The 22108-nt window shown below is 40.4% G+C and overlaps 1 protein-coding gene across 1 annotated transcript in view; it reads right to left on the bottom strand.

Annotated features, from left to right (window-relative positions):
• The window catches only part of BAIAP2L2 (BAR/IMD domain containing adaptor protein 2 like 2), a 46429-nt gene that overhangs the window by 18556 nt on the left and 5765 nt on the right, over window positions 1-22108 (bottom strand). Inside the window, exons 4-10 of the mRNA XM_070754810.1 lie at window positions 20333-20394; window positions 13368-13439; window positions 12911-13027; window positions 7001-7147; window positions 4436-4576; window positions 2934-3060; window positions 345-582 (exon numbers count right to left, since the gene is read on the bottom strand). Coding sequence (XP_070610911.1) covers window positions 345-582; window positions 2934-3060; window positions 4436-4576; window positions 7001-7147; window positions 12911-13027; window positions 13368-13439; window positions 20333-20394 — 904 coding nt within the window. The remainder of the gene's footprint in view (window positions 1-344; window positions 583-2933; window positions 3061-4435; window positions 4577-7000; window positions 7148-12910; window positions 13028-13367; window positions 13440-20332; window positions 20395-22108) is intronic.

Here is a 22108-nt window from a genome sequence, read left to right as displayed (position 1 = left end):
TAAGTACTTAATGACTGCTTAAGGGACATTGTACAGACTACCGGGTTGTTTTGGGAAGAGTGCTCTTTGCAATCCAAAAAAAGTGCTTAGTTTATTTTGACTTTTGTGATAAAGAACATTGTTTTGAATTTTCAAACGTGTGTGTGTCTGAAATTTGTATCCTTGAATTTTCGGGAGGCTCCTATCAGAGGGCCCGACAGAACATATAATATTATAATATTTCATAATCTCAGCCTTCTGTCCCATTAACAATTATTGCATTATGAGAAGATCTGGGAGCTGCATCAAAGTTTACCATTTGTCATTCAACCCCATTTGACAGAAATAAATCCGATCAGACTTACATTGATGTGCCTTGCAATTTGCCATACAGCCAGCCATTCTGTGCTTCTGGTAGGAGGATGGTAACCACATCTCCAACGGCGAATGGCAAAAGAGTTTGGTTTAAACCCGTGATGTGAGGCACGATTGCTTGCACTTTGAGCAGATGGCTGCCATTGTCCTCTTTACTGCCAGCCTCTGCCCTCCTTGCTGCTTGTTCTCCAAAGGAGTTGGAGCGAGAAAGACCAGAAGAAGCAGAACCTGTAACATATGAGAGACCAAAACTCTTCATGTCCAACGATTCGTCAGAAGAGCCCTTCACTCCACCACTCGAAACAGAATACCCAACGAAACTAGACCTACAATCCTGGGTCTAGAAAGCCTAGCACTACGACGCCTTAAACATGATCTAAGTATTGCCCACAAGATCATATGCTGCAATATCCTACCTGTCAACGACTACTTCAGCTTCAACCGCAATAACACAAGAATACGCAGCAGGTTCAAACTTAATATTAACTGCTCCAAACTTGACTGTAAAAAATATGACTTTAGCAATCAAGTTGTCGAAGCGTGGAACTCATTACCGGACTCTGTGGTGTCAACCCCCAACCCCCAACATTTTCCCCTTAGACTATCCATGATTGACCTCACCAGGTTCCTAAGAGGTCAGTAAGAGGCGGGCATCAGTATACTAGTGTGCCTTCCGTCCCTTGTCCAATTGCCCCTCCTAAATCTATATATCTTTTCTTCCATTCATATATCTTTTCCTCTATTCTTCATTGAAGTATTCTATTCTCATATCTTTTCTTCCATCCTTTCCCTGATATTTACTACTACATGTTTTTACTCTCTTTAACTTTCCATTTGTATTGGACAAAATAAATAAATAAATGAATGAACGAACAAACAAACAAAATAAACTTATTGTCAGGTCTAAGCCATCAAGTGGAGTTAGAAACTTCAGCCTGCCACAGTAAAATAATACTATAATACTATTCTATTATGGGAACTGGGAGGGGTAGTTGCATGAGAGAGAAAGTTACTAGCCACAACAAATTCCTTTCTTAGAGTCCAAGGTCATCTTTTGTTCTGCATCAACAGATGTAAGGAGGAGGTCAGTGGAATCCCTGCACTCGGACTGGTCCTTGTGATGGAACTTGTGGGTGTGGGGATGGGGGATGAACCTTAACCTGGGTGGGAAACTAGAAGGAAGTGAGTATCAGGATGGCAACGGCGTGACCAACATGGCTCTGATAATAAATCAAACCTTGGGTGAGAGAATTGGACTGGAATCTGATTTATTTCCCAGATGCTATTTGGGGCGCTGCCACTTACACTGCTATTCCAAAGGAGACTCAAACTCCATAAAACTTCATAAGATGTGCCACCTGAGCAGTAGTGGGTTGCAGCTGGTACGGCTGGGATGGGGCTCCGGTAGCGGAAATTGAGATGTGCACGCATCTCCACGCCCCTGATGTGTGCACGCAAGCGAAGATTTTGCCAATTTTTGGTGGGGTTTTGCTTCTGCGCATGCATGGAAGCAAAAAAAATCACTGAGATTCGCACTGCTCCCACCCTCCTCGCCTTCCACAAGAGTCTCAAGACTTACTTATGTCGCCAGGCTTGGGGCAATTAGATCTAGACCCCCCTGGCCAATAAATATGATGTATGGTTATGATAGAATTGTTTTATTGATTTTAATATTTGGGTTTTTATCTTATGTAGTTTTTAATTAATTAGAGTTGTTTTGTATGCACTGTTTTATATTGTATCCTGTGAGCTGCCCGAGTCTTCGGAGAGGGGCGGCATACAAATCTAATAAATAAAGAAATAAATAATTGCTTCATTGGGTTCTTGTGTGCTGCCCAGAGTCATCTGGCAAGATTGGCACTCTACTGTATATAAATTTCATTAATAAGTACAATTCATAGAAACATAGGAACATAGAAGACTGACAGCAGAAAAAGACCTCATGGTCCATCTAGTCTGCTCTTATACTATTTTCTGTATTTTATCTTAGGATGGATATATGTTTATCTCAGGCATGTTTAAATTCAGTTACTGTGGATTTATCTACCACGTCTGCTGGAAGTTTGTTCCAAGGATCTACTACTCTTTCAGTAAAATAATATTTTCTCATGTTGCTTTTGATCTTTCCCCTAATTAACTTCAGATTGTGTCCCCTTGTTCTTGTGTTCACTTTCCTATTAAAAACACTTCCCTCCTGAACCTTATTTAACCCTTTAACATATTTAAATGTTTTGATCATGTCCCCCCTTTTCCTTCTGTCCTCCAGACTATACAGATTGAGTTTATTAAGTCTTTCCTGATACGTTTTATGCTTAAGACCTTCCACCATTCTTGTAGCCCGTCTTTGGACCCGTTCAATTTTGTCAATATCTTTCATTTGTCATAATTGCTTTCATTATATTCATTTTTATGTAATACCAAATTGCTTTCTTTGACCCTCACAAAAATGCTTTAAGATAATTTAAATCCCAACAGACTGGTTGAAATAAACACAAATGTCCGTAGTTCACTCTCAACAGGCACATCTCTACCAGATGTAGCAGTCTGGTAATCCCTACATTATCCCTGTACAATCTTACCAAGTGAAGGAGTTCGTGGTTTTTTCCTTTGTGTTTCTGGCTGAGAGGGGGTCACCATCTGTAGAGGTTCTTGGGAGAAGTTCTGTCCTGCTGTAATTGGACCAAAATCACTTGGAAGCCTAGGGGGCTATATCAAAAAAAGGATAGCAAGAGTGAATCCTTCAAGAAGGCAAGTTCCACTGCAGTGATTGAGATATTCTTACACCCAAAATTTTGTTATTTATCATTTCACAAAGTGGAGGAGAAGAGTGACAAGCATCATATTTGAAAGAGAAAGAATGGGGACTGGTTGGCTGATTCTCCCAGTTGCTCTGTCTTCTAGTACCAAATCAAATTGAGCATGAGTTGGATGAAGGTGCTGTCTATGAACTGTGGTCATGCTGGCACATGGATTTTAAAAAGGCCCAGGTGACCCTGAACTGCAGAAGGGGAAGAGAATTGGAGTGAAAGTTGATGCACAAAAAGTTGAGATATGACATTTTGGGACTCCATATTGATGTGGTGGTGGAGACTCGTCTCCACTCTTTGCTAATTCTACCCTAAAAATACAAATCTAATAAATGTTGTGGTTAGCTCTGGCCCAGCTACTGCCCCAAGGAATGTGCAGGTGGATGTGGGGGAGACATCCACATGCCGCAGGCCTGTTTTGCTCCCAATGGAATCTGCCGATGAAGCCTCCTTTGACCAAGGCAGCATGAGTGACAGGGAAGAGGGGAGTTTGGCAGACAGCCCAGGAGGAGATCAGTCATCTGTATCATGTTTGGATTCTGAACAAGAATTAATGACACATCCACGCATGCGTAGAGTGATGCATTGGAGACACCAACTAAAGGATTATTACAGGAGAAAATGAGGCCACCTGTGGTTGGGTGGGGCTCCAGTAATTAGGGCTGTTGCGATAAATAGCAGCATGTGGGTTTGGCCATTGTGGAAGAGTATCTGATCACAGTTTGTCAGGAATCGTGTGTTGCTGTTTTCTGGACTTTGTTTGTTGATTTTTCACGCCTTTGAAAACAAAGCAGAGCAACGTGTGTGTGTGTGTGTGTGTGTCTCACTTCATTGGAAGAAGAAGGGGTGTGAAGTTTCTTCACAGCTGCTAGCTAAGTACTTAATGACTGCTTAAGGTTAATTGTACAGACTATCCAGTTGTTTTGGGATGAGTGCCCTTCTTTGCAATACAAAAAGAGTGCTTAGTTTACTTTGAATTTTGGGATAAAGAACATTGTTTTGAATTTTCAAACGTGTGTGTGTGTCTGAAATTTGTACCCTTGAATTTTCGGGAGGCTCCTACCAGAGAGCCCGGCAGAACAAATCCAATAAATAAGTAAGTAAGTAAGTAAGTAAGTAAGTAAGTAAGTAAGTAAGTAAGTAAATAAATAAAATAATAATAATAATAATAATAATAAAAATTATTATTATTATTATTCATTCAAATGACTTTTGAAGGCTTTCAAAAGCCTCCTCCCTTCCCGGAGCACCTGTATTACTCCACTTTCTCTTACATTTTCCAGGTGAGTAGGAGTGTGGCGGCCAGAGGAGTGTCTCTGGCTGGCTGGGGAGTTAAGCACATTCTGCACAGGATTGTGAGAGGCCTCCAATTCCTCTTTCCAGAGTGGTGCCTTGTTCAAGATGAGGGTCCGAGCCTTCAGAAACAAGTTAATTCAAACATTAGTTCATCCCAAGAAAGGTAAGAGACAGGAGCCATCAGTTGCCCAGGTTTAGCGTGGCTAATAATAAGAGATTCCATCCTCAATATTATTGTAAAAAGCTGTAGAAGATGTAAAATATTCCAAAATATTTTACTAAAAGAACACATTTGAAATGCTCTCTTGTTCCCTTAAAGCAGTGCTTCTCAAATAATGGGGCTGCCCCCCCCCCCCGAGAGGGCACGTAGCAATGCCAAGAGGTGTCTGACCCCGGGGGAACATGCTTTTTTTTTTTTTTGCTGCAGGGAATAGGGGTTTTTTTGCACCAAACAATAGCACACAGCACAGGACAGGAGGTATGAAGTGCAGATAACAAACCCTTAAGAGACACCATGGAAAAATATTTAACAGGGATGAAAAGAAAGGAGGAGAGAGACGGAGATAATGAGACAAATGTAAGTCTCTCGAAAGCTAAGACGAGGAAATATGATGAAGCGTATGTAGTGCTTAGCTTCACTGGGGTGACTACAGTGGGAGACGAGGAAAGACCGGTAGGTTTACTGTGTCTAAAAATGTTGGCAGTGGGCAGAATGAAGCCAAAGGTGAGTTTTTTCAGTGAAAACGTGCCAAATATTGCAAACGTCCCAGCGGGAGAGTTGGGAGGGCGTGGGAATAGTTTACTTCTTCCTGGGAAAGCGGAATAGAATAGAATAGAATAATTTTATTGGCCAAGTGTGATTGCACACACAAGGAATTTGTCTTGGTGCATATGCTCTCAGCGTACATAAAAGAAAAGGATACATTGTCAAGAATCATGTGGTACAACACTTAATGGTTGTCACAGGGGTCAAATAAGCAATGAAGAAACGATCAATATTAATAAAAATCTTAGGATACAAGCAACAAGTTACAGTCATACAGTCCTAAGTGGGAGGAAAAGGATGATAGGAGTGATGAGAACAAACTAGTAGAAATAGAAGTGCAGATTTAGTAAAAAGTCTGACAGTGTTGAGGGAATTATTTGTTTAGTAGGGTGATGGCTTTCAGGAAAAAACTGTTCTAAAAGAAAATAATTGAGAAACACTGCCTTAAAGTGTGCAGAGATTCTGTAAGAAGGAGAAAATCTGACCTTAAAAGATCAATGTTTGGGGTTAATCGCATGCTTATGGCCCTCTTGATTTTTTTGATCCACCTGCAGACCCCTTTCAAAGTGCTCCAGTCTTGAGTACCCCAGGAAGATATAAATGCTCTCAAATGTAAAAACGAATAATATCAGACAATCAATAATGTTAACCTTGTGATTTTTGGGCTTGCTTATTTTTGTTTGTTTGTTTATTTATTTATTTTGCACAATCAGTATTTTTCCCTTCTTTTCCTTTCAATTCATTTACCAGGATTCAAAAATGTTGAAGTTACACAGGTTGAAACTCAACAATTCTGGTGAGGGGCAAACTCGTGCAACCACAAAAATAGGGTTTGGGATTTGTTGTTGTTATTTAATTAAAAAACAGTCTGCACTATTTGGCCACTGGGTTCTCCTTCAGTTTTTAAATTTTAAGCCATTTCACTCTTCCCTGACCTGTTTCAAAAAGGACTAGAAGGTCAGCACCATTTAAATATACGGCCTTAAAAATAGTATAATAATAGAGTATTTTTGTAATATTAAAAATTTTAAATGCATTTTTTATTATTTCTTTAATTAATTGACTTTAATTAGAGCAATTATATTATTAAAATGATATTTTATAGACAGGATAATTTATTTGAGTTATATGAATATTAAAAAAGGTATTTCTGTATTGATCTGACTATAGTTAGGGGGTTTTTTTGTACTAGTTAGACTTCTAAGATAAGTGGAGCAATGGTAGCTCCTTTAAATGTTAAATGTTGTCTGCCTTGTTTGTTTAAAGAAAAACAATAAAAATATTATTTAAAAAATAAATAAATATATGGCCTTGGCATTCTGTCCTGTTAAGATGTCATTCTATTTTCAATCTGGTGTTAGATTGATTGTGTGCTTGTTTTTTAATATTCTGGGGTTGTTTTTTATGAATTTTTTAGCTTAACATTGTAATTGGATTGGTGGGTATTGGATTTGTTATTATGTATTGTTTTTACCTTGTTGTGAGCCACCCAGAGTTTGCGGAGAGGGGCGGCATATAAATCCAATAAATCTAATCTAATCTAACTCATAGTATAAACATTCCACGCTTGTATTTAACTTGTGGAATTTGACCAAAAGAAACGAACAGCTTATACTGTATTAAGATCCTTGTTCCTTCTCCCTCCCCACCAGAAAATACGATATACGGGACCTTATAAAATAAAAATAAAGGTATCTCACATAAAAACCAAGTTATGCCAATGCACACATTTGTCTCCATGTCTTTCCCCTGTTACATTTGCCTCCCTGCTCCTCACTTTGGTGTAGAACTGGAGAAGAGTATTGGACAGTAACTGGTGCTTCTCCGCCAGGAAGCGATAGCGGCGTTTCTCCTCCAACTCAGCAGCCTGTTGGCTTTCATTGACGAAAACTTGCAGCTCACTACGCAAGTGGATCATGTTCTCCTGGAGTTAAGGAAAGAGAAAAGGGGTGGGGAGAAAAAACCCCATCCCTGTCAATCGAGGTCTCCAATAGGGAAGGTCATTTCAACATCCCAGGTATCGTTGAGTTTTTAGAGTTGACTGAGCCTATACAGCAGTTATTGAGTGATTGCTGTGCAAGGTCCATTCCCTTCTAAGATACTTTATTTATTTATTATTTATTTATTGGATTTGTATGCCGCTCTTCTCCGTGGACTCGGGGCGGCTAATATGTAGCAATCCAATAATAAAACAGCTAAAAAACCCTTATTATAAAAACCAGACATACATACTGACATACCATGCATAAACTGTAGAGGCCCAGGGGGAAAGAATATCTCAGTTCCCCCATGCCTGATGGCAGAGGTGGGTTTTAAGGAGCTTACGAAAGGCGAGGAGGGTGGAGGAAATTATGATCTCTGCGGGGAGTTGGTTCCAGAGGGCCGGGGCCGCCACAGAGAAGGCTCTTCCCCTGGGTCCCACCAAACAACATTGTTTAGTTGACGGGACCCAGAGAAGGCCCACTCTGTGGGACCTAATCAGTTGCTGGGATTCGTGTGGCAGAAGGCGGTCCTGGAGATAATCTGGTCCAGTGCCCCCATCCCTCTTTTGGATTCAGATTTTATTTATTGGATCACTGTCTAAGTCACAGCTCTTTCTCCTGCCTTCCAAGGTTATCCTCACAGTCCATTACATTGACATAGAGCCAGGGTGGCGCAGCAGGTAGAGTGCTGTACTGCAGGCCACTGAAGCTGTCTGTAGATCTGTAGGTCAGCGGTTCAAATCTCACCACCGGCTCAAGGTTGACTCAGCCTTCCATCCTTCCAAGGTGGGTAAAATGAGGACCCGGATTGTGGGGGCCATAGGCTGGCTCTGTTTAAAAAGTGCTATTGCTAACATGTTGTAAGCCACCCGGAGTCTAAGGAGAAGGGCGGCATAAAAATCGAATGAATAAATAAATAATAAATAAATTGCCTGAAGTTTGCTTCAAAGAGAATAGCCTTAGGATTGCAGCATAGTAACATCCATGGTGAGTGTGTCCAAAGTCAAGAAGGTGACTATGAATAACACACCTACAAAAGTGATAATATGCTTCAGGTTGCCATCTTGATTTTTTTGGACCTCTCCTTTGGATCCCCTGGTAGGAATTACCGTATTTTTCAGTGTATAAGATGCATTAGAGCAGCGGTCCCCAAACTATGGCCCGCGGGCCGGATGCGGCCCGCTGAGGCGATTTATCCGGCCCGCAGGGAGCACACGAGATTTTATCAATAGATATAATAAGCTCTCGAATCTCCCATCCATTCACCGCGGAGGATGAGGTGAGGAGGAGACGGTGCAGAGGCAAGGGGTGGGGAGGAAAGCGGGCCTGCAATTGGCCCCTTGCAGGCCCGCTTTCCTCCCCGCCCCTTGCCTCTGCACCATCTCCTCCTCACCTCATCCTCCACGGTGAATGGACGGGAGATTCAGGAACCCCCCTGAATTTGCCCGAATGGAGGCAGCGGCGGCTTCAAGGGACCTGGTCCTTCTCGGCGCTGCGTTGCTGCAGCCTCCGAGCTCCGCTGTTGTCCCCAGGCACTGTTACCTCAGCTGCGCTGAGAGAGAAAGAGAGAGAGCGTGGAGGGCGGCTTGCCGGTCCACGGCCTCCTGGATGAGCGGCCCCGCATGGCCCCAGCACTGGACTTCGCCGTCGCCTCTGCCCCTGGTCCGGCTCTCCAGCAAAGAGTCCACCCCTTTGCCCTCCATGGCGCCCAGCGCCCGGCCCCAGGCCACCGCCACCTCCTCCTCCTGGTAGCACGCTAACCTCTTCCTGCAGGAACGGGTGGTGGGGTGGAAGCGATTGGACTTATGTACACGCGCGCCTGCTGATTGGGAAGAGGGGGGGGGAAATCTGCACCTCCAAAGAGGGGAGGGGGGGAAGAAAGAAAAAAAGAGTTTCAACTTGGCGGAAGGCGGAGGGGAGAACCGAGCGTGCTGCAGCAAGTTTGCTTGACTTTCTGGGGCTTTTTTTCCTCCCCTTCCACCACCCCTGTCTGAATGTCGTTTGCCGCTTAGGAGTGACCCTCTCTCGGGCTTGTTGTGGATGCGGCGCGGATGAGGGGGAAAGCCGTAAGCGCGAATTAGCAAAACCAGTTCAACCTCTTCTTCGCCTCCTTACCGACTACTGAAGAAAAAAGAAGCTTCGTTGGGATTTTGGCTCTCCACAGAGACTTTCCAAATGTGCTTTTCCGGGCAGTCGGGCTTTCCCCCTCATCCACGCCACATCCACAACAAGCCCGAGAGAGGGTCACTCCTAAGTGGCAAACGACATTCAGACAGGGGTGGTGGAAGGGGAGAAAAAAAAAGCCCCAGAAAGCCAAGCAAACTTGCTGCAGCACGCTCGGTTCTCCCCTCCGCCTTCCGCCAAGTTGGAACTCTTTTTTTCTTTCTTCCCCCTCTCCCCTCTTTGGAGGCGCAGATTTTTTTCCCTCTCTTCCCAATCAGCAGGCGTGCGTGTAGATAAGTCCAACCACTTCCACCCCACCACCCGTTCCTGCAGGAAGAGCTCGGGCGCGCTACCCGGAGGCGGAGGCGGCGTGGGGCTGGGCGCTGGGCACCGTGGAGGGCGAAGGGGTGGACGTGATTGCTGCCTCTTAGCTGGAGAGCCGGGCGGGGGCGGAGGCGACGGTGAAGTCCGGTACTCTCCGCTCTCTCTCTCTCTCTCTCAGCGCAGCTTAGAAGTAACAATGCCCAAGGACAGCAGCGGAGTTTGGAGGCTTTAGCAACGCAGCACCATGAAGGACCGTATGTTGGTCCTTTGAAACCACCGCCGCCTCCGTTCGGGTGAATTCAGGGGGTTAGCTGGAGAGCCGGACGGGGTGGAGGCGACGGCGAAGTCAAGTGCTGGGGCCATGCAGAGCTGCTCATTCAGGGGGCCGTGGACTGGCAAGCTGCCCTCCGCTCTCTCTTTCTCTCTCTGTTGCCAGCGTGGTGTATGAGAGAGAGAGAGAAAGCAAGATAGAGAGAAAGCAAGAGAAAGAGGGAGAGATAGAGAGTGAGAGAGAAAGAAGGATAGAAATATAGTGAGAAAGAAAGAGGGAGAGATAGAGAGGGAGAGAGAAAGAGGGAGAGATAGAAATAGAGTGAGAGAGAAAGAAAGAGGGAGAGAGGGAGAGATAGAAATAGAGTGAGAGAGAAAGAAAGCAAGAGAAAGAGGGCAAAAGAGGGAGAGAGAAAGGAAGAGGGAGAGAGAAAGAGTGAGTGAAAGAGACAGAGAAAGAAAGAGAAAGAGAAGAGAGAGGGACAGAGAGAGAAAGAGGGAGAGATAGAGAGGAAGACAGAAAGGGGGATAGATGGAAAGAGTGAGAGAGAGAGAAAAAGAGAAAGAGAAAAATGAGAAAACGAGGGAGAGGAAAATGAAACAAATGAGAGAGAAGGAAGAAAAGAGAGGGAAGAGAGAAGTAGAGAGGAAGGAGGGAGGGAAGGAAGGAAGGAGAAATGGAGGGAGTTTCTTGATTTAAGTTTAAATTTACTTGTTAATAAAAATGTATAAATTACTTTATTACTTAATTACTTCTTATTTTAAATATTGTATTTGTTCCCATTTTGTTTTTTACTTTAAATAAGATATGTGCAGTGTGCATAGGGATTTGTTCATAGGGTTTTTTTTATAGTCTGGCCCTCCAACAGTCTGAGGGACAGTAAACTGGCCCCCTGTGTAAAAAGTTTGGGGACCCCTGCATTAGAGTATAAGATGTACCTTAGTTTTGGAGGAGGGGGAAAAAGGCCTCTGCCTCCCAGCAATTTGCCAAACAGCAAATAGCACATATGATAAACACTGTTTCCTGTGTATTTCTGTGCATGTGTGCCTGGCCCATAGAAATAGCAAAGAATTGGAGAAATGTACATTATGGCAGTATATTAATCCCAGAATGTTTTCTTAAATGTAATCACACTAACTCCTCCCAATTATTTAAATAGATCTACTCCAAACATGACTAAGTCAGGATTTAGCCCAGCTGCCTTTTCTTAATACTAATACTTAATATTAATACTTAATACTAAAACAGGACATTTCAGATTATACTTTTAGAGATCTTTAAAATTGATGTGACTTTCTGGAAGTATTCTCTGCTATTTTAAAAGAAGATACAATAGCATTGGTTTTCTTCAAATCAAGCATTTATTTTAAAAAGCGTCTTCGTTTTGTTAAGTTGTCTAGAACGATAATAAAGCAATCTTTAAAAAATAAGTCTAATAATTTGAACGTTCTATAGGCATTTATAGTTATTGGCTTACTTCCTTGCAGCAAAAAAAACAAACAGCCAGTCTCAGCCTTTGCTTCTCCCTGCAGCAATTTGCCTCCATGAAGCTTCAGTTTTACTTTCATTTTAGCAGGGAGCTTGCCGGCAACTTCAATCAACCAGCTGGGTGTCGGGAGGCAGATAATCAATGGCTTGTGCTAATCAGCCTCTGCTGCTGTTTGCTGCAAGGAGATAAATTGCCGGCAGGCAGAGACCAAAGAGTGGAAGTGGCTGAGTGGGGTTACATTCAGTGTATAAGACGAATCCAGGTTTTCACCCTCTTTTCGGGGGGTAAAAAGGTGCATCTTATACTCAGAAAAATATGGCATGTGTGACCCATCTTTGTGGGAAATTAGGGACAGATTTAGACATGTCCTAGTATCCTACTATTTCTCAAAACTACTCAAGGCAACTAACAAGATTCTTTATTTTTATTTTTTTATACCCTGGGGGGGAATTATTGACCCCCTCGGAGAGGGTCCGCAACTTGGGCGTCCTCCTCGATCCACAGCTCACATTAGAGAACCATCTTTCAGTTGTGGCGAGGGGGGCATTTGCCCAGGTTCGCCTGGTGCACCAGTTGCGGCCCTATTTGGACCGGAACTCACTGCTCACAGTCACTCATGCCCTCATCACCTCGAGGTTCGACTACTGTAACGCTCTCTACATGGGGCTACCTTTGAAAAGTGTTCGGAAACTTCAGATCGTGAAGAATGCAGCTGCGAGAGCAATCATGGGCTTCCCCAGGTATGCTCATGTTACACCAACACTCCACAGTCTGCATTGGTTGCCGATCAATTTCCGGTCACAATTCAAAGTGTTGGTTATGACCTATAAAGCCCTTCATGGCATCGGACCAGAATATCTCCGAGACCGCCTTCTGTTGCACGAATCCCAGTGACCGATTAGGTCCCACAGAGTGGGCCTTCTCCGGGTCCCGTCAACTAAACAATGTCGGTTGGCGGGCCCCAGGGGAAGAGCCTTCTCTGTGGTGGCCCCGACTCTCTGGAACCAGCTCCCCCCAGAGATTAGAACTGCCCCTACCCTCCTTGCCTTTCGTAAACCTCTTAAAACCCACCTTTGTCGTCAGGCATGGGGTTTTTTAAATATTTTAAATTGTAAATTATTAGATTTGTCATGAACTGTTTTATTGTATTGTGAGCCGCCCCGAGTCTACGGAGAGGGGCAGCATACAAATCTAATAAATAAATAAATAAATGAATGAATGAATGAATGAATAAATAAATTTTGAAAAAAAGAAGAACCCTCATGAAACAAATTTAGCATTAAATCACTAAAGTTCCTTATAAAGATATGGATATTAGGATTTAACCAAAGTATCTCCATTATAATCCAATATTTTGGAATTCTCTACTAGTTTTTTAAGCATTTAGTTTGCCATAGCTGAATCCTCAACTCTAGTCTTCTTCCACTTCCCACCAGATCCAGACAGCCTGCTTCGTACCTTCAGCTCCCAGGCATTTTTATCGCGCCGACTCTCAATTCTGCGCAGGTCCATCATGGATTTATCTATACTGGCTACTCTATGCCGGTATTCCTTCTCATATTGTTGGCGACTATCCTACAAGTGAAATGCATAAAATAAACAAAATGTTTACTCTGAACTCAGGGGGGGAAAATTAACCAGTTAGTATAAATATGGTGGAGTTACAAAGACTATAGGTGTGGCTGGTTAGATTTTCCGGACATCTAACATCAAGTACCAGCCATTATGTACACAGCTGTTTGGTCCATGAACAATAAATTGTTTGCTCAGCCGAGCCCAGCCATTAGTATACTGTACATAACAACTTGTAAAAGACAAGAGTAATTCAAGGGACACAGCACCTACACGGTGTTTCAGTAGAAAATAAGGAGAGAAAGCTAAGAAGAAGGCGGTAAACGATCAGTCTGACTCTTACATTAATGAACTGTACATCCAGCTTGGTGTTTTTTTCCATGTGCTGCAACAAATCTACACGGAAGGTGTCTGCCTGTTCAAAAAAGAAGGCATTGTCAGAAATCACGCCTTATAGAAACATAGAAACATAGAAGACTGACGGCAGAAAAAGACCTCATGGTCCATCTAGTCTGCCCTTATACTATTTCCTGTATTTTATCCTACAATGGATATATGTTTATCCCAGGCATGTTTAAATTCAGTTACTGTGGATTTACCAACCACGTCTGCTGGAAGTTTGTTCCAAGGATCTACTACTCTTTCAGTAAAATAATATTTTCTCATGTTGCCTTTGATCTTTCCTCCAACTAACTTCAGATTGTGTCCCCTTGTTCTTGTGTTCACTTTCCTATTAAAAACACTTCCCTCCTGAACCTTATTTAACCCTTTAACATATTTAAATGTTTCAATCATGTCCCCCCTTTTCCTTCTGTCCTCCGGACTATACAGATTGAGTTCATTAAGTCTTTCCTGATACGTTTTATGCTTAAGACCTTCCACCATTCTTGTAGCCCGTCTTTGGACCCCTTCAATTTTGTCAATATCTTTTTGTAGGTGAGGTCTCCAGAACTGAACACAGTATTCCAAATGTGGTCTCACCAGCGCTCTATATAAGGGGATCACAATCTCCCTCTTCCTGCTTGTTATACCTCTAGCTATGCAGCCAAGCACCCTACTTGCTTTTCCTACCGGTATACCTGAGCATTTTTTTTGAAAAATACTTTATTAGTTATTTACATTTAAAAAGGGAATAAACAATACAACAGTACAACATTTACAAAGTGCATAAAATTACATAATTATTTATGCATAGAAATCCATAGAAAAAAAGTAGAAAGAGAAAAAGAGTGAGACGACAAGGGGAGTAACAACATACATATATACACTCAGGACGGAATAAAGCGTTATGCTTTATACATGGATTGTTTTGGTATCAGAGCTTAGTATTTACACCTGCTAAATTGCAGACTAATTGTTTTTTGCAGCAATAACAATTTTTTTCCCCTCTTGTTTATTATTACACATATATTTTGTTAATTTATCCATTAATGTATCCATTTCTATGTGATTGCTTTCATATGCGCTGTATTTTTCCATGGTATAAAAGTGCCTTGCAATGGTAATATTTCCTCTTAACAATAGTTTAGTTTTTCTCTCTTAGATTAGTAGCTTAGTACCTGAGCATTAAATGGGGATAAGAGACTATCATTCAGTGGTAGAGGACATACTTTACCTCAGGGATGAAATCTACTTACTTTCCCTACTGGTTTGACAGTGTGTACTTTATGGTTTTTCACCTTTGTTATCTCACATAAGCTTTTTATCCTCTGTGTATGCGCAGAACCCTTTGCGCATGCACAGTTAAAAACAACAAAATGGCGACATCCAGCTGGATGGGCGGAGCCTTGGTCCACTGTTGCTATTGGTACGCCTAGACCAGGCCGAACCAGTAGCATTTCACCCTGCTTTACATCTATTATATCAGGCATCTCCAGCTCCATAATTAGAATCATCTTTCTGCCTAATATTAATCAAGGCATAAAACAACAGCAACCCAGGAACCACATTTCCAATTATGACCAAATGGATGTGTTACTTGAGAAGTCATGTCCGACCCATTGCGAACAGGCGGGCGTTCCTACTTACCACAGCTACCGGTGAGCTCCACGTGCAGCTCTGGGTGACCTGTGGGTGCACACATGTCCAAGCGAGAATTTGCTTCTGCTCATTCACAGGAAGCAAAATCTTGTGAGGGGATGTGCGTGTGAGAGAGATTTTGGCATTTTTTTTGTTGCAAAAACTCACTCGGACAGTCACCCAGCGCTCCACACGCAGCTCCATTTTTGCTACCGGAGCTACGGCGTGGCCCGTACCAATAGCAATCCGCCACTGATAACGACCCCATGGACAACATTCCTCCAGGCCTTCCTGTCCTCTATCATCCACCTCAGTCCATTTAAGCAAAAGCCTACTGCGTCAGTGACTCCATCCAGTCACCTCATTCTCTTTCCCAGCATTAGGCTCTTCTCCATTGAGGCCTTCTTTCTCATTAGAATAGAATAGAATAGAATTTTATTGGCCAAGTGTGATTGGACACATGCTGAACTGCTAACAAGAGCTTACAAAACATTTGTCAGACCAATCCTAGAATACAGCTCGCCTGTATGGAACCCACATTGCATATCTGACATTGACACAATTGAGAGAGTCCAGAAATATTTCACAAGAAGAGTCCTTCATTCCTCTTCTCACAACAAAATAGTTTACTCCGCAAAACTTGAAATTCTTGGTTTAGACAACTTACAACTCCATCATCTCCGTTCTGACTTAATTATAGTTCATAAAATCATATACCAAAATGTCCTACCTGTTAACAACTACTTTACCTTCAACCGCAACAACACACGAGCACGAAATCGATTTAAACTAAATGTCAACCGCTCCAAACTTGACTGCAAAAAATACGACTTCAGCAACAGAGTAATCAACGCCTGGAATGCACTACCTGATTCTGTGGTTTCCACTCCTAACCCCAAAACTTTTAACCTTAGACTATCTACAATTGACCTCTCCTCCTTTCTAAGAGGTCTGTAAGGGGCGTGCATAAGTGCACCATTGTGCCTACCGTCCCTGTCCTATTGTCTTCTTTTGTTACTTTTTATCATTACTTATCTAATGTTTAATTTGTACAAATTATCATCCTATAATTGGTTGACAAATAAATAAAATAAAATAAAATAAATAAACACAAGGAATTTGTCTTGGTGCATATGCTCTCAGCGTACATAAAAGAAAAAAATACATTTGTCAAGAATCATGTGGTACAACACTTAATGGTTGTCACAGGGGTCAAATAAGCAATGAAGAAACAATCAATAATAATAAAAATCTTAGGATACAAGCAACAAGTTACAGTCATACAGTCCTAAGTGGGAGGAAAAAGGTGATAGGAATGCTGAGAAAAACTAGTAGAAATAGAAGTGCAGATTTAGTAAAAAGTCTGACAGTGTTGAGGGAATTATTTGTTTAGTAGAGATGGCATTCGGGGGGAAACTGCTCTTGTGTCTAGTTGTCTTGGTGTGCAATGCTGTGTAGTGACGTTTTAAGGGTAGGGGTTGAAACAGTTTGTGTCCATTAGGTGGCCAAAGTAGTATTTGACAGCATATGTAGGGCCTAATGCTACCTACAAAAATCAGCATTGTTGCATGTGAATGTTCTAGATTTATTGAGCAAACATCTCTTACATTGCCTGCAGCCTCCCTGGCTTTCTATTTCCCAGTTAAATTCCAAGGAAAGGTATTAGGGAAGGAGAATTCCCATGCCTTATTATCTTTTTCAGCAATAGTGCTGCTGTTACAACTCTATTGTTAAGAGTTTGTTTCTTCACTTGGAAAAATACAGACAAATCATTCACCCAATTTTTTGTTTCAGTACAGTACAGTATGTTGTCTTGCAAAGAAGTGTATAAATTAAAACTAAATTGTCTTGTATAAAAAACCAAAGGTTTCTCCTATCCAGTTGTATACAATTCTAGAGAGAGGTGTTCATCTCTTTCTTAGCTGAGGGAGCCAGCATTGTCCGTGATCATGTGGTCAGCATAACTAAATGCTGAGATGCACAGAATGCTGTTACTTTCTCACTGAAGTGGTACCTATTTACCTATTTGTATTTGCATGCTTTCAAACTGTTAGGTGGGCAGGAGCCAATACAAGAATGGGAGATCATCCTGGTGCTTAGGATTTGGACTACCAGCTTTCTGGTTGACAAGCCCAGTATCTTAATCTTGCCACCACTATCTAGCATAGAGTAATGCAAAACTGTACACTGTGATCAAAACATGTCAAACCTAACTATTAGGAAAAAAATATTACATTACTAGGGCTGGCATCCCAAATGATACCTTTGTCTTACCAAAACAGTAAGATGTGAAAACCTTGTTTGACCAGTGCCATAATGATGGGGCACTGTCTTTGGGCTCACCTAATGATGACCAAAAAATACAAAACGTAAACAGTAAAAGATATAAATGTTAAACAGCATGATGTAATGAACGAAATGAGGAAAAAATAGATTCATATTTGTAAAATCAAGAAAAGATTGGGGGATTCAATGGGTTTGAATTATTCTAGTCTATTTTGTGTTGATGAATGTCTCCAGTAAAGTGAAAATTTAAGTTTAATTACAGATGAACCACTGTTTGTCAGAAACTAGGATGTGGCATCCATTTAGACTGTTGTTTTTCAATGTCAGCCACTTTCAGATACGTGGGATTCATTTCCAAGAATTCTGAAAGTTGTTGAGATTGAAAAAAGCTGATCTAAATTATTGTGTGTGCATTTGAAATGGCAATTTATAGGTAGGTGATGGTTAGATGTTATTTCTTATTTTACTTCCTCTTTTATGGCTTTAGGTTAGAGTTAGATGTTACACCCCAGTGAATTATGATAATAGAGTAATAAGAGATTAATTTTAGTGAGAAGTGCAAAATTCTACATCCAAGGTAAAATATTATGTTAGATTATCAACTGGGTCAAAGTGGTGGCCCGTGGGTCGGATTCTGAAAGTTGTTGTGGTCGGGCAGTAGGAAAGGCAAGTAGGATGCTTGGCTGCATAGCTAGAGGTATAACAAGCAGGAAGAGGGAGATTGTGATCCCCTTATATAGAGCGCTGGTGAGACCACATTTGGAGTACTGTGTTCAGTTCTGGAGACCTCACCTACAAAAAGATATTGACAAAATTGAACGGGTCCAAAGACGGGCTACAAGAATGGTGGAAGGTCTGAAGTATAAAACGTATCAGGAAAGACTTAATGAACTCAATCTGTATAGTCTGGAAGACAGAAGGAAAAGGGGGGACATGATTGAAACATTTAAATATGTTAAAGGGTTAAATAGGGTTCAGGAGGGAAGTGTTTTTAACAGGAAAGTGAACACAAGAACAAGGGGACACAATCTGAAGTTAGTTGGGGGAAAGATCAAAGGCAACATGAGAAAGTATTATTTTACTGAAAGAGTAGTAGATCCTTGGAACAAACTTCCAGCAGACGTGGTTGGTAAATCCACAGTAACCGAATTTAAACATGCCTGGGATAAACATATATCCATTGTAAGATAAAATACAGGAAATAGTAAAAGGGCAGACTAGATGGACCATGGGGTCTTTTTCTGCCGTCAGTCTTCTATGTTTCTATGTTTCTATGTTTCTATGAGATTTTAAAAAGCTGATCTAAATTATTGTGGATGCATATGAAATGGCAATATGAAATGGCAATATATTGGCAGGTAATGGTTAGATGTTATTTCTTATTTACTTCCTCTTTTATGGCTTTGGGTTAAAGTTACTGGTAGATGTTACACCCCAGTGAATTATGATAATAGAGTAATAAGGGATTAATTTTAGTGAGAACTGCAAAATTCTACATCCAAGGTAAAGTATTATATTAGATTATCAGGTGGGTCACAGTGGTGGCCCGTGGACCAGATTCCTCACATGCAGGCGATACCCACCCCAGCTCCACAAAGGGGAAAACCATAATGATAGCAACGTGATACTATGAGTTTGACACCTGTGCATTATACAAATAGACAGTTGCGAATGGGCTGAGCATGAGTGAGAAAGGCCACTTGAAAATGAATAAATGAGTAAGAATGTAATTGTTCCATATGTAAATCTGTTTGGATATGTTGCTTAAATATTATTCAGACATACATATATATAACAAAGCAATATATTCAAGAACATAATTGATTGGTTTACGATGATACAAAGGAGGAATTAGTGATGGATGCTGAATGAAAGATTCTGAATAACAACAGGCCATGTAGCAATTGCAAGAATAGATATTGGGCAAAAATGGGCATAGAAAAAGGGTGAAAGAAATTAGAGCAAAAGGGGAACGTTTGCAAAAATGGAAGGTACAAATCATATATGAAATAGCAGCAGGTGATACCTGAATAATTATAATTAATAAATAATAAATTACTTTCCCAACACATTGAAAGAAAAATGGAGATAAGAAAATACAAGGGGGAAATTACTTTGGATAGAATGAAAAGAATTATTTTATTTATTCATTTATTTCATTTATTTATTTTGTCCAATACACAATGAGGGTTTTAGTGGGTATATATCTATATACACATAGTAAAATACATGATGAAGATTATAGAGGAGATAGTCATAGTAAAATATATCTAAGAAATAATAGAAAAGAAGGTATAGTAATAGACAACAGCACGAAGCTTGGAAACTTCAGCCTGATGATGGTGGATGTGATTTCACCGAAACGTCGCATAAACATGCAAAATATTACACAGGGCAAAACCCGAACTCAGAACAATCTACATACATATACCCGTGAAAATTTACGAAAACAAATATATATATATATATATATATATATATATATATATATATATATATATATATATAGCATAAATATATTTAGTTACTATAGGAATGTAAAGCAGTTATTGTCCACCCTTCTTCATAAAAGGCTGCTAGACTGGCTATAAATTAATTAAAAAGAAGATAAGACTCAACCTTTCGCACCTGATATTATTTCCTCTTTTTAAAAATTGTGTATATATCTCTGTAAATTGTCAACCTTTGGCCATTAGTCATGCTAGATGGGGATTAAGTGATTTGAAATGCAACATACCAAGAGGCAAACAGGTTGAGAATACTGTTTGTATATATTAAAGATACCTTATGTAGTTTTGTAGATACTATATGCCTCTGTACCTATCCCATTCCCACATCGCAAGCAACTGAGATAAAATAAATTATCTTTTCAGTAATTGTTTAGGACAATACAGAAAATAAGTCAAAATGGTCACAACTATAAATGACAGAACTTTTTGTCATAGTTCTTCTGACAAAGTAGCAATAGTAGCATCTTAGTAGCAATATCTCCAAGATACTTACAACTATTTCCAAGTTGCGGTTCAGATGCATTTGGGTTTCCGACATTTGTATCAAAATTTCACCTTTAGAAGGTAAAGAAAAAACATTTAAATATTTTTCTTCGGGCAATTGCTGGGAATTCTAAAAAATGTAGCACCTCCAAACACATTCCAACATTACTCTTCATTAAGAATTGTGATTTATTGAGCATGAGCAGGGTGGAAATTGGAAGAGTGGTATTATTCCAGATGTCAAGGAATGATCATCAGAAATGTGATCTATCTGTTTTGAAAAAAGCATGACTGTACTTTCTACTAATCAGAGGATGCAGCAATATGACTGTGATATTACAATAATATCTTGCATTATTTATATTATAGCAGTGAATTCATTGGTAAACCAGTGATTTTTAAAATATGAGGGGGTTTTCTGTATTTTCGTCTTCTCCTTTTAACTGAAAAGTTTAGATAGAAAACAAATAATTTGCTTTTAAATATTGTAAAATATTACTGATCTGATCTGCATTACCTGGACCAGAGGTAAATTATCTAGATTTCATATTTCTCCAGGTGCCATAATAGCAATAGTACTTAGACTTATATACTATTTCATAGTAGTATATGTGTTTTAGAGCCCTCTCTAAGCAGTTTACACTGTCAGCATATTGCCCCCAACAATCAGGACCCACATTTTACTGACCTTAGGGAGGATGAAAGCCTGAGTCAATCTGGAGCTGGTTAGAATCAGATTCCTGCCAGTGAGCAGTAAATTAACCTACAATATTGCAGTCTAACCACTGTGCCACAATGGCTCATGCAGTTCTTAACTTAACTTAACTTAACCTAACTTAACTTAACTTAACACAAAATACACATCTGAATGCATTTGACCACAGATTTTAAGAAAAGTGATTAAAAACGAATGAAAACTGAGAAATAAAATACCATATTTTTCTGAATATAAGAAGTACCTTTTTCCTCCCTAAATGTGGCTGAAAATTCAGGTGCGTCTTATACTCTGAATGTAACTTTATTCAAAATCTTTCCCAACTCTTACCTTGCAGGTTCTTTCATTGTTACTCTTTGCAAAGAATATTTTTCAAGCCATAAGTCTTTGCAGGGTTTTTTTCATTGCTCTACTTCCTTGAATGTTTCTTTCCAGCCCTAACCAGGTGCTAACAATGTTCCCAGCTCTTACCCACTTCCAAGCTCTTTCATTGTTACACTTTCTTAATAAGGTTTATTTAAAGTCCTAACCAGGACATAAAATAATGTGCTGAAGCTGAACAAACTAAGGGTGCTAGCCAGGTAAGCAGATTTTTTTCCTATTTTCTTCCCCAAAAACTAAGATGCGTCTTATACTCTGGTGTGTCCGAAAAATACGATACATTATGTATATTTGCTCAGACAATTCCGTTTGTTTATTTTTTTAAAAATGGAACTTTTAAAACTTGCACATGAAAGCAGAACTGAGTCAATTGAGCATGTTTGAACTGCTCCAAAATAGGAAGTAAACTGATCAGCCTGTTGTATCTGGATATAAAAGTTCACATTCTAAACTCAGCTACACAATCCTTGCATAAGATTTAATTATATCACTTTCAACATGAGTGTACAGAGAAAAGGATGGCTCAATGTATAGATATAAACTCACAAATATCTTTGTACACTGAACCCAGTGGAATGATGAGCAAGCATAGTATATTTAGCCCCCTGTATTACATAACAATATAAATTATAAATACGAGGTGACAATCATATAACCCATGTCTTACCCAATCATAGAAACCCGTGTCTT

Source organism: Erythrolamprus reginae, chromosome 6 (genome assembly GCF_031021105.1).
Source record: "Erythrolamprus reginae isolate rEryReg1 chromosome 6, rEryReg1.hap1, whole genome shotgun sequence".
Lineage (NCBI taxonomy): Eukaryota > Metazoa > Chordata > Lepidosauria > Squamata > Dipsadidae > Erythrolamprus > Erythrolamprus reginae.
The sequence above is the reverse complement of the archived record's forward strand: the minus strand, read 5'-3'. Positions and strand labels throughout refer to the sequence as shown.